The sequence below is a fragment of the Penicillium arizonense genome (assembly GCF_001773325.1).
Source record: "Penicillium arizonense strain CBS 141311 chromosome Unknown PENARI_contig016, whole genome shotgun sequence".
NCBI lineage: Eukaryota > Fungi > Ascomycota > Eurotiomycetes > Eurotiales > Aspergillaceae > Penicillium > Penicillium arizonense.
In genome coordinates, this window is record NW_019173293.1 from 522,779 (window position 1) to 537,514 (window position 14,736).

Sequence of the window (14,736 nt, forward strand, 5' to 3'; positions counted from 1 at the left end):
GATTCTTGCTACATTCCGTGGTATTCATTTCATGTCACTCTGGGGTATTCTGTGCTTTTTCTTTGCTCTCTCATTGTGTCAGGAATTCGAAATCCGCCATGCTCGGGTCAAGCAGATTCTCGTCAAGACCGAATCCGTACGTGCCGACCATGCCATAAATTAAGTCCGGCGGAGGGAATCCCTGCGCCATGGCGTTCGCGCCTCCGGGCACTTCGCGTCCTTCGACGGCTGTCTCATCGCTCCCTCGGAATTGCCAGGCTGCCTCCCACGAGTCGAAGCGCTCAAGCATCTTACCCAAACCGCGCGCGATGTGGCGGGTTAGATGTCGTTCGCCTGCAGAGACGCAGTTCATAAGCTCGATCACGCGCTCGACTAGTCGTCGGATTTGGCGAGCGTTGATACTGAGGTATGATGTGTTCCAGTTGATGGCGACCTTCAATAGGAACACGGCAGAGAATGTAACCATAGTGTGAGTAAAGATGGGAACGCCGACTATCGCATCCCGGATATCGGGCTCCTCGAGTACCATATTGAGACATGCCATCGCTGATGAAATCGCGATGTTGGCGGATTCTTTGCGATCCATAGAAAATACCGGGGAATTGGATGGGGACAGCGCTCGGAGGGAAAGCGAGTTCAGTTGGAATTTGGCAAAATGATAGTGTAGCACCACTCCTTTCGAGGGATAAGTCCGCACATAGGCGCTATCAGCTGGAAGGCGTGTTAGATTCAGCAATAATCAATGAAACGCATTGGATCACTTACCAGATCGAGGTTGCCAAAGGAGCCGCCACTGGTCAACCGCAACGTTGTATACGCGCAACTGTCCAAAATCCTCCTCAGTCAACGCTTGTTCAGTATCGCTACCGAACATGCGATAAGCCTCGGTCAGAATCATAAATAGGGCCACTTGAGCTAGAAGCCGAATGTCTCCTGGCACGACCATGGGCAGCGCGAGAAAGGTCTCATAGTTGCGAATGACTACATCCTCGTGGATCACGGGTGGCCGACCGTAGGCAATACTAAAATGATGATCGCAGACATAAAGCAAGTACCAGAGCTGGGCGCGCTCATACTGATCCGTGTGTCCGCGGGTCAGGCGCTGGTAACTCTGATGAAGGCCCATCTCGGTCGCGATTCGCACTGCATGGCCAGATAGCTTCCAGCTCAACTCTGACAGCCAAAATGCGCCCACACAAAGCCCACGGATATCATCCAACGTGTGGGCTCGCGTAAGGGCCATAGTGGATACGAGCGAGACATACTCGCCATAGCACCGGTTCAACGTCTCAGTGCGATTCGGAATGTGAAGTGCTGCGACAGTCAAAACGGCAGCGGAGAGCAACGTCGAAGCGCGACGGACCGATGTTAGATCGCGATGGACTAGAATTATCCCACCCCAGAGTAGCTGGTTCATGGTGCGGCTGAAGTAGGCGAATAATTCCTCCGCTTCATGGAGCGAAATTAACCCGCGCGAGATGAAATCCTCCTCTAGCAATGTCTGCTTGGGTGCCTCGACATGATTATTTCTCAGATTCCGTAGTTTGGTCACTTCGTATAAGCTGCGCATGGGGGCCGGCACCAATTCTGGGTTCTGGAGGTCCTGCTCTGGCGACGGTTCCCGAGTGACATCCATGACTACCCCCGGCCCCTCCTGATGACTGGTATGTGTCTGCGACCTATCAATCGAGGGACGCTGAGCATGGTGCGAAGCAGCGGGACTGGGGCCATTCTGACTGTCCCCGGAAGGATATGTTGAGAGCTCGGGCAGTCCACCCTGTCGCAAGAGGTGCGAGACAGCTGCCTGCAGCTGATGCATTGTCGCATTCGCCTGGGATTTCCATCTATACCAGTATTGGATTAGCAAGTGCCCTGGGAGCTTCCATATTGAGCGGTTGGAGCGGGGTCCGAGGGGAGCGCACGTACATCCCATCATCGTCGACGAATTTCTGCGAAAAGTCGTTCACGACGCACTTGATACCGCTGCGGATACATTTCGTACAGGTTGTCTCGCCCGGTCGGAACTCACAGCGAATCTTATGGCGCTTACACTCGGCGCCTGGTCCGAGTTAACAAAGTCGGGGACAGTGTAGGGAAGACTCACAGGCACGAGCTTTGGAAATCTTGGGCACAGACCGACGATTGCTCTCTCGGGGAGACTCCAAGTCGTCATCGGCAGACCGTTTCAGTGGAGTAGAGGCCTCCATGGGGAAGTCGGTGATGCTCCGGGCATGCGTAGGGGGCGAAATCTGGGGAGTGGGGGAAGCTCGGAGTCGAGTTGAGCTGGTCCGAGGGAGGATTCAAGGAATACAACAATTCAGATATCGGGATATTGGGAGTTTACGGAGGAAACAGAGGAAACAGAGGAAGAGGTCTCAACAGAAAGAGGTGCCCGGGTTCGACTTGCCCGAAATTCAAGGCTGAGTGGCACTGACTCCAACTTCTCTACTTTGTTTGTATCTGGCAATTAGGAATACTTCTCGTTCCCATGCACTTGATGTCTAAATGACATGACCGTTGTGTAGTCTATCACTCATACAGTGATTCCATGCATCCCGAATGCTCCAGGACCTGACAGCCCTGGAGTCCACCGGCCCAAGTCCGGTGCGGAGGACCCTCCAAAGATCGTCTCGGACTTGATGCGAATGCGGAGAGAAATGCGCTGCGACAATTTCACCTACAATAATACTCTTTCTCCGTTATTCCTGACTTCCAGTTAACATCTTCACAATGCATATCCTCATCACCGGCGCTGCCGGCTTCATCGGCCAACTGCTCGCAAAGGAACTATTGAACGACCCAACCTACCGCCTCACATTGACCGATATTAACCAACCGCCAATTCCCACAGGCGTGCAATATCCCCAGAATGCAACTGCCGTCAAAGCAGATCTCCTAACAGGAGCAAAGGATATCGTCGACTCCTCTCTGGATGCCGTCTATGCCTTCCACGGAATCATGTCGTCAGGCTCCGAAGCCAACTTCGACCTAGGCATGAGCGTCAACATTGATGCGACACGCAACTTGCTCGAAGCACTGCGACATACTTGCCCGGGCGTGCGGGTCATCTACTCCTCCAGTCAGGCTGTCTACGGTCAACCCTTGCCAGAGATTGTCACCGACAGCGTCATCCCGACCCCGGAATCCTCCTACGGTGCGGAGAAGCTCGTCTGTGAGACTCTGGTGAATGAATATACTCGTCGCAAATTTATTACCGGATTTACGTTGCGATTCCCTACCATCTCCGTTCGCCCTGGTGCACCGACCGCTGCGGCGTCTTCATTTTTGTCGGGTATGATCCGGGAGCCTCTCGACGGCAAGAAGTGTATCATTCCTATTGAAGACCGCCAGTTCAAGTCCTGGCTCTGCTCTCCCAAGACACTGGTGCAGAATCTTCTTATTACGCTCCGTCTTCCTGCCGACTCGGTTCCCCTGCATATTCGCCAGATCAATGTACCCGGCATTTGTGTCACCGTTCAGGGCATGATGGATGCATTGGAGAAGGTGGGTGGCAAGGATGCATTGGCACTTCTCGCGGAAAAGGAGGATCCTGCAGTGATTCCGATTCTAAAGTCTTGGCCGACACAGTTCGATAATACTCAGGCTATCTCCTTGGGCTTCAAGCGTGACGAATCATTTGAGCAGACCGTGAGGGATTATAAGAAGGGATTGGAGTGAAAGAATCATGTATCGATAGTTCAATGAATTTCTGAAAATGAAACGGAATGAAGTCCTCCGCGACCTATTTCTCCGCGGTTGAGGTTCCATCCAAGATTCACGTTTCTATTTCAACTCATATACGATTAGTCCACATACATTACAGTTCAAGCGCACCCTTTTCAAGTGCCATGTTAAATACATGTTAAATACCTAAGTGCTGATAATATCTGGCCCACCAGAATGAGACACAGCATAAGAATTCAGATATAGACAAGGGGTAAAACCATCCCAGCCTAGCGGACATATCCCACTCGCATTCATTCTCACTATACAAACATTAGATACTTCCACATCAATCAAGAGAACATAGAGAACAACTTACCTCACCACATAGTCTCAACAACCCCAAATCAAGCCGGATGAGACCCATAGGCTCGCGGCCCATATCCCAAAGTAATACAAGCATCCTCCAAAAACGTATCACTCCCACCATCAGCCCACCAATTCTTGGGCTCCTCAGGAAGATTATCGGAATAAAACTATATGCCGAGAAGGTAGCTCTCTGGCTATGAGCTCCATACACGGGTACCGGGAAGAGCGTGTCTTGAGCGCATTTGTATCTCTGCAAGTGTTGTCCCAGACATTGACTTCTTGGGCGCCGCCTTTGCAGTCATCTTCCGAGAAAGCGTGAATCTTGAATTAGAGAGTGTTAGTGCTGAGAGAGATGAGGGAGAAGGTTTTGGTGAGGTGCATTTTTGTTGTGGTTTTAGATTGCTACAATAGTATAATATAGTGGGTTATTGGATTTGGATTTGGATTTGGGATGAGTAGATTTGAGATTTAATATGAGATTTCCTGCTCTTTTATGTCTCTGCCCAGAACAACGCCAAGTACAAAACGTCTTGGTGTACCAAGTGATATAGGCTCTAATAGCGCTATCGAACCTATCGTCAAGATCCGTTCGAATGTGACACAGTGTCAACCAAAGCTAGCAGCTTCCAGCTGAGAACAAGTCCCCAAGAGGAGGCCTTGGCAATTGAGCGTAGCAGAAGTTTACGGGTCCTTGGAATGGGGTATCTTCCGTGACATCTTCCTAGAGCAAATATCAAGAACGATCTTCAAGGGGCCGAAAATCAATACCACGCATCATGGCACCTGTTATGGGAGATATTATAAGTAACCTCTGCTTGCTAGTTTCGAGCCTGATATATTTAGCAGAGCTCAATTTCAGACCTCCCATTTTGCGGATCACTTCCAGGGTGATGAAGATTCCCCGTGTATCTTGTCATATTAAAAAGGGTCCAATTTGATGTCTGATCAAAGTGAGCTTCTGGTATTTCCTCACACACGGCAGATTCCCCGGAATCTTGCCTTTTCTTTCCTTTCATGAATGCCAGTAAGGTTTACTGAAAAATAAAAGCCCGCTCTGTACATTCAATAACACAAATGTCCAAGTCCACTGTACATAATTGCCCTCAAGAAGAGAAACGCTGGGAAATTACCTCCAAACCTGGTATCGTTTTAGCATGCATCCTGTCCATAAAAGTCAACAGCTAGCCCAAACCTGTCCATCGATAGCAATAAGCCGATTGAATAATTGATCTCTCGTCCCCATAGCCGTAAGCTGATACGTCTGCCCAGGCTTCTTCCCAGTAAGAAGCAACCCATCAACAACCTCTTTACTACCAAGCGCCCACCCAACAACCAATTTCCCCTTCCACCCCAGTCCACCCAGTTTCCTCATTTCCTGGATATCAGAAACGGGCATGGTAAACAGAACGGATCCAGCCTTTCGATGTTCTAGTTCTATGTCTCCGTTCTGCGGTATGTCTGTTGTGAAGTAGAGAAGTGCGGGCTCCTTCGTCGAGTCTATAACCGCTGTGCCGCGTTTCCCTTTGTGGCGAGCATCAAATGATACTGGGCCGATGGGTGTTATCATTTTGCCCTTCTGGCGCAGAACACCGACTCGGTTCTTTGCATGTCGTGAGCCAACCGCTGCTCGTAGGCGGTCGATGCCTCTTTTGCTTTCGACGCCGCTTGCTGTCGTTCCGCGGAAGAATCCTAGCACTCTTGACGCTAGTGTTTTCTTGTGGTTCTTCTCTGCCTCGGAATGGGTTTCGGGGGTGTCGTCATTATCAGGCTTGACTAACGCTGCATCTTTGATTTCTGCATCAGTTGCTCCGAGGCTTAGCTCCTCGTGGTGTAATGAGGCTGGACGCGAGTGTGCTTTTTCTTGTGATGTTGGGGGAGGTGGTAGTGGTGATGCATTGGCTTCACCGATGCGGAGAAGTGTGACGGTCACCTGGGCGTTTGTCGGAATGCCTTTGAGTAGAGAGCTATATTTCGACTGTCAGTATGTGACAAGTTGTAGTGGCTTGAGTAATATACTTCTGCAACTCTATCATCTTCTGCCACTTCGGGAACTGGCGGTTCAGATATCTTATTCCTTGTCTGATCACCGGGTCCCCGAAGAATGAAAACCCAGCCAAAAGCGTACAGACCTTCATCAAAACATAACTTGTTGTCAGTAATGAAAGCAGACACGCTGGACCTAGCACGGCTGCTAGACGTAGACGAGGCTTCAGCCGAGGGAATGGAGCCGTTGCCGATAAAGCACTAGATCGATAAGTTTGAGCCTGACCCACATAATACAGCACACGCTTTGCACTCACTTTCCTAGTCTCTCATAGGTATCCGTGATATCACCCACGACTTGCATAGCAAAGTTCGCAGCGTTCATCACGCCCTGTCGCATAGGTTGTCGTGTTTTGTCATGAGTGTCAGTTGGCACTTTCCCATGCGCGGCACTTTGTGCATCAGCAGTATTGGCAACAATATCCATAGCATCAGGAACGTCATCTTCAAAGGGTGCATCGTCGGGTACGCCTTGATCGTGCTTCCCGACTGCGCTGCCCACGGTCACGCTAGCGACACTTGCTACCAAGTTACTTGCTTCCTGCTCAGCTGCCTCACCCTTGAATTTCTCCGGTGCACCAGTGATGCTGTCGTGGGAGCCAAGAATTCCTGCTTTCGGCTTTTGTACACCGCCCGTATCTTTGTCCACGAGAGCTATTGGCGCTGGGGGAAACATTATTGGTCGCAATGGTGGGTAGACCACTAGGGCGAGTAGAGCCGCTAGCACGGTCGGGGCTAGTAGATCGAGAAGCCATGCAGCAAGGTAAACCTGTATGACATCAGATAATGTTCCCAAAGAAGTTAGCATTTCAAAGTGAGTCTTGCCGTGCCAAAGATCGCCGTTCGTCGCGGCTCCTTCCACGATCGAAGTCGAGCAATATGTTTGATACAGCTGGTTAAGCCCACGACGACTGTGATGTAGAATCGTTCCATCGTAGCCCGGAGCTTATCCGGAGAAAATTCATCATCGTCCGTTCGTGTTAAATCCAGGTTTTGGAGGGGAGCATCAGGCACAGCTTTGACTCTGTAGACTTGCTAAAAAAGAAAGGATTCCAATCTTAGTTCGGAAAACAAAGCATGAAACTATGGTCGAAGAGCGCACCTTGTCGAATCGCCTAATGAGCATCCACAGATCTTCATTTGACAACCCAGCGACTAAAGGCTCTTCAATAACGTTAGGTGAGACACCCCATCCAATATTGGTAATTCCCTCGGTGTCGCCAGCTTTCTGCGCAAGGCCCTTTTCATCCTGTTCGACTTGGGACAGCACATGGCTATCAGTTGGGCCTTCGGGGATCGCTGGTTCAGCGGTGACTTGGCTGTCGGCCTTACTTGTAGCATCGCCAGCGTTGGCGGGATTTATTTCATCAGCTGTGGACATTATGAAGACATGGAGACGTTGGAATGTTGAAAGTGAGAACGAGATGATGTATGAAGCGGGACCTGTTGACAGGGTAGTCGACGTCATCTCGCGGATCAGGGCAGTGGCAATCACAACAAAATCTTGTTCTTTCATCGCTTGGTCATCTGTCTTTATTATTCATGTTACAACGTTAAGTGTATAGTGCACTTTATTATTTATTTAGAGATATGATCTTGTATCTACGTGGGCACTAAATATGCCGGATGAGGTTAGTATCTAGCAAGCTCTAACCACTAGACGACGGCTCGGGTCCGTGATAGATCGCTAGTGAGTTTAATCGATTTACCTAAACCCCACTCGATCTTCCGTATTAGCGTATAAATACTCCCCGCTATTAGAAGACTATATAGTAATTCCAGGAGGTACCTGGTAGCTTCAATGCCTCATTGGGGCTTTAAAATCATCTTCGGGGGGACAATGGGTTCCGCCGAAATTCAGGTAGAAAGCGCAAAGCTATGCCATTCCTTCTTGCAATTCCCTGATTCGTGTTCAGGCTAGAGCGACCACCATACCTTGGAAAACTCTGAGCCAAAGTTATACTTGGATCCCTAAAGCTCACGGTATCCCCGGTTCTGTAGCCACAAGCTTATCGGTATCATCGCGGTGGGTTTCGTTTAACCTACCACTCCTTTGCTAAAGTTTCGAATACACGAAGCACAGCCCTCCGATATTTAAATGTTTCTTTCAAATCATTTAAGTCTGTTCGACGCTTATACAGCCAGGACCACGCGGTCTGTTTCGGCTTCTCTTCGTTTAGACCGTCCTTAATAATCACACAACGAACGTGGTTAAAGGCAGACACACGTTCTAATTACAGAGAGTATTGTTCAGTCAAGCCTCATCTCTTGAGACTCTCTTGCCTCAAAGCGAGGAGTATGGAATAAGTACGCAGATGCGGCGTAATAGCAATCTCAATTCACGCAGTCAAAGCGCGAAGACATGATGGGCTAGAAGGCCAGCCTATTGTATGGCCTCTATCGGTAGCGTCTCTATGATGATGTAGCAATGATCATGATCACCCCGCCAAGTGGTTATCAAAAGTATATCTGTGGGGAGCGCAATTGAGCGTTGACGGGAAAGAGGACCGCCTTAGCGCCTGCCATGTGGGCGCGCAGGGACTGTAACATATGCCATGGCCCCCGGTCTTATTAACGGCAAGGCCGAATATAAGATTAAGCGTACTCTTGACTGTAAGGGAATAAAACTCTATGTATACTTAATATAACAATGAGACGGTGAATGACAGGCCAGAACCGGCCGCTTAGCCGTTTTAAGCCTCCCATTAGTGGAGTCAATATGGATGCGCCCGACTTGGCGTAGAGGCGGCTATGTTGGAGCCGCACGGTAGATACCTCTGTAGTTTACGTGAGGTAACGTTTATCAACTAGATGGGCGTTTGCGAGAGAGCGTTGTTCATTTCGCCGTAAGAGCGCTAACTGCTCATTACGTAGAGAAACAGCCCTCGTTTTGATCCTAGAGTCACTAAAGAGGGGATTACTGTAAGACTTACTGTGAGGGCTGTACGCGAGATAATGTCTGCCTCTACAGGGCCCACATCGATAGCCCGGCCCTCTAGCTACTGAGCCGGGGTGTGACAACTGGCCTCATGAGGATTCTTGCGGTAGTTTTCCCTCTCGCAGCGTAGTTTGGTGGAGCGGTCAGGGGTGGTTATGTTCCCAAACCAGCCCATGCCATCTCAAAGCAACTTGACTGTCAAAGAGTTTAATACGGAGCAGTTGCATGTGGGAGTAGAAATTCGCTGGAGGGAGAGAGTCCAGCTGTGCCTAGCGAGCCTTCAATACTACTATTATTGGCTCTCTGGTTCACCTTTCTCCACCTAGATCACCCCGTTAAGGGGGGCAATGTCCAATACTCCCCTGTGAGGCAGGAGTGAGCTGCTCGTAGAATTTATAGAATTTATACTCTTACTTATCTCAGCATCCGCGTTCATGCTCATCTAGCTCATCCCTCAATCATCCACAATGTCATCCACGACAGGAGGGCCTCTCCCCCTTACTACCACTTTTACACCACCGAGCCAGTGTGTCAGTGACTTCTGGGTCGCCTATAATACAGGCAGCTCCATCTATTTGAACCTGGGGCCCACCACGCCCTCACTGTGTCTCCCAACCGGCTGGGACTCGACCACCTATTTCTCCCCGGGTGTTTGTCCCAGTGGCTATGGCATCGCCGCCAGTGTCACTGTGCCCATGGGCAACGCCATAGAAACAGTCGCAACGTGTTGTCCGGTGTAAATGACCCCTGAATCTACCGAAACGAGAGTTATATGGAACTGACCATTCCTTTCCCTCAAGAGTATCCGGGTATACGTACTAGACGCGCCCTTCAAGTAAGGAGCTATACCCATGGTACAGTAGCGCAGTCTGCCAATGGACCCCGGGGCCAAACATCGCCACAACGTTCGACCAGACCTACTGGACAACGATCTCCACCACCCCCTCTCCGACCACGGTCACAACGACGGACTCCGGGACGTTGAGCGGTACCAATGGTCTCATAAATGCTTATGGCGTGGTGATCCGCTGGCAGTCAACGGACTTCAGCAACGCCCCAGCCACAGCCGTTGCGACCACCACAGGTGCAGCAGCCGAAGCAACCCATGACTCGTCTGGCTTGACAGCAGGCGCCGACGTAGGGATCGGAATCGGGGCGGCCGTCGCTGTCATTTTGTTTGTTGCGATGGGGGTTTTCCTTCTGCGCCGACGCAACCGCCGGGAGGGTGGCCTTGGGGATGCAACGCAGCGAGATCCATACATGGTTCTTCCCGAACATCCAAGCCGGATGCAAGTGGAAGCCGAGTTGCCAGTAAATAAATCGAGTGATGTCGTTTATAGAAAGGCAGAGTTGGCGGACAATCTGTGTATGAAATGGAAGGGGGCTCAAAACGAGTTGAACTGGGAGCGTCGAGTCCCAAATGAGCATATGCGTTGGATTGCCATCCTAAGTTGCGGATTGGTTTAAACTCTAGCCAAGTCTAACCAAGGCCCAACTGTGGTTTGAAAGGTTAGGTGAACGGTAGAAGACCGAAACTGCTATGCAAACAAAGCAAACATAAACATATCTGGCAATCTGTCAACAGATCTCTTCAACCAAACGAAACTCCTGGAAAGCGCTGAAGTTTCAAAGGCATGAAAGCACAACTCATGTGCAGCCTTTATCTGTTGTCGTGCAGTACTACGACAACAGTGCATACCTCCTGTCTTTTGTGGCACAGAATGGATATCTGCATGCTCGGTAACAGGCAGAGGACATACAGGCTATTCGTTTCAATATGCTTTGCTCGAGACTGAGGCTGTTGTAGGGTGTTGTCCAAAGTATCGAGCACGAGAGCCCCAGATTCCCACATAGAGAAAGAGAGACTAATCTTCAACAGTGGATACATTTGTGGCTACATACCGTGCGGCGATGCTAGTGCCCAGACCTGCATTTCTAACGTCTCTACTGGGGAATTTTCAGCAATACAATGCTACGATTCAACAAGCGTCTTAATCCAGCAGATTATACCCGCTACTGTTGCTGCGTCTGAGACTGTCACCATGTCCTACGTGACCCCAGACGTTATTGTGCAGACCATGACAATTGTTGGAGGCGCAAAACGGGTCAATGGCTATTTAATCCGGTCGCTGATGAACCCTATGAACCAGCAACAGATACCTCCAAGGCGGAACTTCCAGGTCATGCAATTCCAGTAGAGGTGGATGCATCGAAGACTCGCCTGCTGCCTGCTGCCTGCTGAGCTTGGTTGAACCGGTTGGAAACTTATGTTTACGACGGAGAGTCGATTTGTACAGCTTCTTACGCGCAGCTCGCGTGTAATTTATCAAAGATACACATTTGTGTTAAATACCTGCAGCATGTCTGCAGGTACATTCAAATATTGATGATCTATATTTTTGTCAATGTCCTCTGATATGGATACTTTTAATATCTGCATAGCTGAGGACGTTTCTCGGCCCTGGACTTGGGGAGGTTTTATCTTTCAATGCAAAGATACTTACAAACCCACTGACTATATATAGCACAGCTCCTAGAATCGCTTGAGGCGTTCCTAGGGCCAATGCGTTGACTACCAGGGTCAGACTCACAAGCAAGAGGATTTGTAAAGACCATCCTGTAGACCCTAGAGTTGTGTATTTTCTGCCAACAATGTCCATCTTGACACTCAAGGCTTCAATTAACTGAAATCTCTGTCGGTATTTACTTAGGTCACAGCCATTGGGTACGATGCTGCCAGCCCTTCTATCTAGCGGCACTCGGATCCGAGATAAGACATATTTGAAACTCAGCGAAGCTGCCAATAGCTTTTGGCCAAGGTGTATTGATATCCAGCGCTTGCAAAGATGGAATGACCTGGGAAGAGCTACATCGGATGTTACGTCAGTTCAGTCACCGAGCCGGATTGAAGTCCGGAATAACCTAACCAGGTTAGACTGGAATTGCGTCAGACAAATGAGAATGACTCGGCTGTATCCTTTGGTCTACTGATGGACGGTGAATGATATCTGAATGATATCAAGACTAGGTCGTAGGAATGTGTAGGAAAAATTAATATTAGATTTGGAACCGGAACCGATGTAGATTACGATCTGCGTGCTTACTCGACACTGTAGAGCCGTAGTAATTTCTCGCTATTATTTATGTGGGCCGCGCCTTAAAGAGAGGGTTTATCCGTCAATCAACACGCAGTTGACAAGGACTCTTAGCTTCCGGTACAGTACTTTGAGATTCATGAGTAGACTATTGCAGCCTGACACACGGGATGGGAAGGCTGCACGTCCTGGTTTTGAATCGTTGACCACGTCTATGAACTAGTAACACAACTTAAGTGTGTAACGACGGGGAGGGTGCGGCGCTGCGATCCCGGAAATAAAAGCCAATCAATCACAGAACAGCGATCATCAGTATGGAGTCAACACACTACTCACTCCTATTGGCCGGATTTTCTCACCGTTCCAAATTGTTTGAAATCTGCCTTGGATCGTAAAAATATGTGGCGAGGTACCCCGGCAGTTTAATGCGCTTCTGGGCAATTCAACAAGGCTCGCTCCTCGTTTAAAGTAGCAGAGCCGAAAGCTGCGGCAGCTATACCGTAATCTTGAAAGTACCTCAATGTATGATTATTCTCGGTTAGCTTTGGTTGGATCGCCTGCATGTAGATCAAATTAACAAGTTTATAGTTCATTTTCACTCGAACCATTTATATTCTGAACCCATCGAACGCCTGATTTAGGTATTGACTCTTTTCTCCGTTCACGCCATGGCGCAATTTGTCCGAAATACTGTTGCCGGTGGCAATTTTGAGACGCCAGATAGGTACATATGCCATAACACTAGCTGTCGCTCACCTACTTATTTTGCCTGCAACTCAGATATACTAAGCCCAAAGTTTTGAAAATTGGTGTTACTGGAATTGTGTGGTTTGTGTCCACCGCCGTTCATTTCCGCATACAAAAGTACGGGGCTGCGAATCACTGACACATGCTTCCAACATCAGCTCCTCGTGGGATCAAATAAGACAGCAATATGTTGCAGTGAAAAAAATACCAGAGCCGTTCAGGACGCCTTCCACTACTCAATATATTCTCAGAGAAATCAAGTTGCTGAAGCACTTGCAACATGAGAATGTGCGTTTAGTGAAATACAATGTTTCCGCAGCCCAAGCTAATTGAGTTGCAGATCGTCCGTCCGCTTGATTTGTTCATATCTCCCACAGAAGACATGTACGCAAATCCAATTTAATGGTGAATAACGTGCTATTTGCTGATATGCGCAGATATCTCGTCACGGACTTCATGCAGACCGATCTGCGTACGGTTATGAACACGAAACCCATTAGCCATGAATTTGTTCAGTTCTTCTTATACCAGATTATGGTTCGTCTACCCTAGTCCTTCATAGAACTAATTACTGATTGAATATCTAGAGAGGACTGAAATACGTTCATTCAGCGGGCGTGATTCACCGCGATCTTAAACCCGAGAACATCCTAATCAATGAAGATTGTGATCTCAAGATATGCGATTTCGGGCTGACGCGAGTCCAAGAACTGCAGATGACGAGCTACGTTTCAACCGGATACTACCGAGCTCCAGAAGTCATGTTGACTTGGCAGAGGTATGGCGAACAGATTGATATCTGGAGTGCAGGATGCATCTTTGCCGAAATGCTGCTAGGGAAACCTCTTTTCGCAGAAAGGGGCCATGTGGAACAATTCTGTGCCATTACAGAGTTGCTTGGAACACCCGATGAGGGATTCCTAGCCCGAATAGCCTCAAAAAGCGTCAGTTGATATAAAACCTTACCCGAAGCAGCAAATGGTAGATTACAAATTGCTGACCGGTTAATTTGTATCAGACCCTGAACCTCATTCGGTCATTCCCTCAGCGTCAGGCTAGAGGTGTCTCAAGCGTGTTCTCGGACGTGGATCCAAAAGGTACGTTTGATGTCCGTGCCAGTGGGTGGACTATTTGTTTACAGATTGCAGCGCTCGACCTCCTCGAACGAATGCTAGTTTTCGACCCTTACTGTCGGATTTCTGCATCTATTGCTCTTACCGCTCCATATCTTGTTTCCTATCACGATCCCACAGATGAACCAGTGGCTAAAGACACGTTCGATGAGACCTTTGACGGATGTTATTGTTCTCATGATTCCTGGAAGCAGAAGCTGTATGTTCACACACTACTCTCAATTGGGTAATACAACATTGACCACTTTCAGGTACGCTGAGGTATTAGAATATCACAAACAATCAGAGGCTCAGGAGTCTGTCAGAAAGTGGGCCCAGTCCGTCTCGAAAGCCCAAAACTGATCATTCAACTCCGATACAACGAAGAACATGGTGTCGTCGCGAAATTACTATGGCTTGGGCGAAAGAAAGGTCTGCTTTTATCTGTGCATGCATCGGGATATATCCAATTGCCCCGGATGGTTTTGGCGTCCTGACTATTTAGCTCTCTTTTCTACTTAATCATGACCCTCGAATGATTTTGCCTTCCATTTTCAATCTTCTATAAGTAATCATACAACTATTGGATCATGGCCTTGGTTCGTCAGTCCCAAATCATCAAGAGCAGTATCCCTGTCTTTCTATTTTGTCAGACGCTGTTCTGATCCCGTTTGGTACTGAACAAGTATTGGACTGCAATTAGTGGATACAGTTCAGAGCGTTTCAAGATAGAGCTCGGGAAACAATCCGCGATGGGTTGGAGTAAATG

General features: G+C 48.8%; 6 protein-coding genes across 6 annotated transcripts; 4 read left to right on the plus strand and 2 right to left on the minus strand.

The window, feature by feature from the left end:
• Positions 1–70: 70 nt before the first annotated feature.
• On the minus strand, positions 71–2,207 carry PENARI_c016G04950 (putative C6 transcription factor; the record flags this gene model as incomplete). The annotated part of the gene is made up of 4 exons (XM_022634048.1): positions 71–711; positions 766–1,844; positions 1,927–2,059; positions 2,105–2,207. 4 exons carry the CDS (start codon positions 2,205–2,207, stop codon positions 71–73), a joined length of 1,956 nt encoding a protein of 651 aa, XP_022486036.1.
• A 523-nt stretch (positions 2,208–2,730) lies between these two features.
• On the plus strand, positions 2,731–3,678 carry PENARI_c016G04061 (SDR family oxidoreductase; the record flags this gene model as incomplete). Its single annotated transcript, XM_022634020.1, has 1 exon — positions 2,731–3,678. The coding sequence occupies one exon, from the start codon at positions 2,731–2,733 to the stop codon at positions 3,676–3,678; it is 948 nt and encodes a 315-aa protein (XP_022486021.1).
• A 1,528-nt stretch (positions 3,679–5,206) lies between these two features.
• PENARI_c016G11751 (DUF3292 domain-containing protein) lies at positions 5,207–7,456 on the minus strand (the record flags this gene model as incomplete). The annotated part of the gene is made up of 5 exons (XM_022634198.1): positions 5,207–5,996; positions 6,049–6,276; positions 6,333–6,844; positions 6,982–7,110; positions 7,178–7,456. The coding sequence occupies 5 exons, from the start codon at positions 7,454–7,456 to the stop codon at positions 5,207–5,209; spliced, it is 1,938 nt and encodes a 645-aa protein (XP_022485998.1).
• Positions 7,457–8,630: 1,174 nt separating this feature from the next.
• On the plus strand, positions 8,631–8,818 carry PENARI_c016G11280 (uncharacterized protein; the record flags this gene model as incomplete). The annotated part of the gene is made up of 2 exons (XM_022634183.1): positions 8,631–8,688; positions 8,745–8,818. 2 exons carry the CDS (start codon positions 8,631–8,633, stop codon positions 8,816–8,818), a joined length of 132 nt encoding a protein of 43 aa, XP_022486076.1.
• Positions 8,819–9,480: 662 nt separating this feature from the next.
• Positions 9,481–11,211, plus strand: PENARI_c016G05884 (uncharacterized protein; the record flags this gene model as incomplete). Its single annotated transcript, XM_022634063.1, has 4 exons — positions 9,481–9,749; positions 9,874–10,324; positions 10,599–10,753; positions 10,893–11,211. The coding sequence occupies 4 exons, from the start codon at positions 9,481–9,483 to the stop codon at positions 11,209–11,211; spliced, it is 1,194 nt and encodes a 397-aa protein (XP_022486097.1).
• A 1,565-nt stretch (positions 11,212–12,776) lies between these two features.
• On the plus strand, positions 12,777–14,330 carry PENARI_c016G01233 (uncharacterized protein; the record flags this gene model as incomplete). The annotated part of the gene is made up of 7 exons (XM_022633959.1): positions 12,777–12,832; positions 13,014–13,143; positions 13,196–13,239; positions 13,293–13,392; positions 13,443–13,799; positions 13,874–14,187; positions 14,240–14,330. The coding sequence occupies 7 exons, from the start codon at positions 12,777–12,779 to the stop codon at positions 14,328–14,330; spliced, it is 1,092 nt and encodes a 363-aa protein (XP_022486012.1).
• Between the last annotated feature and the right edge of the window lie 406 nt (positions 14,331–14,736).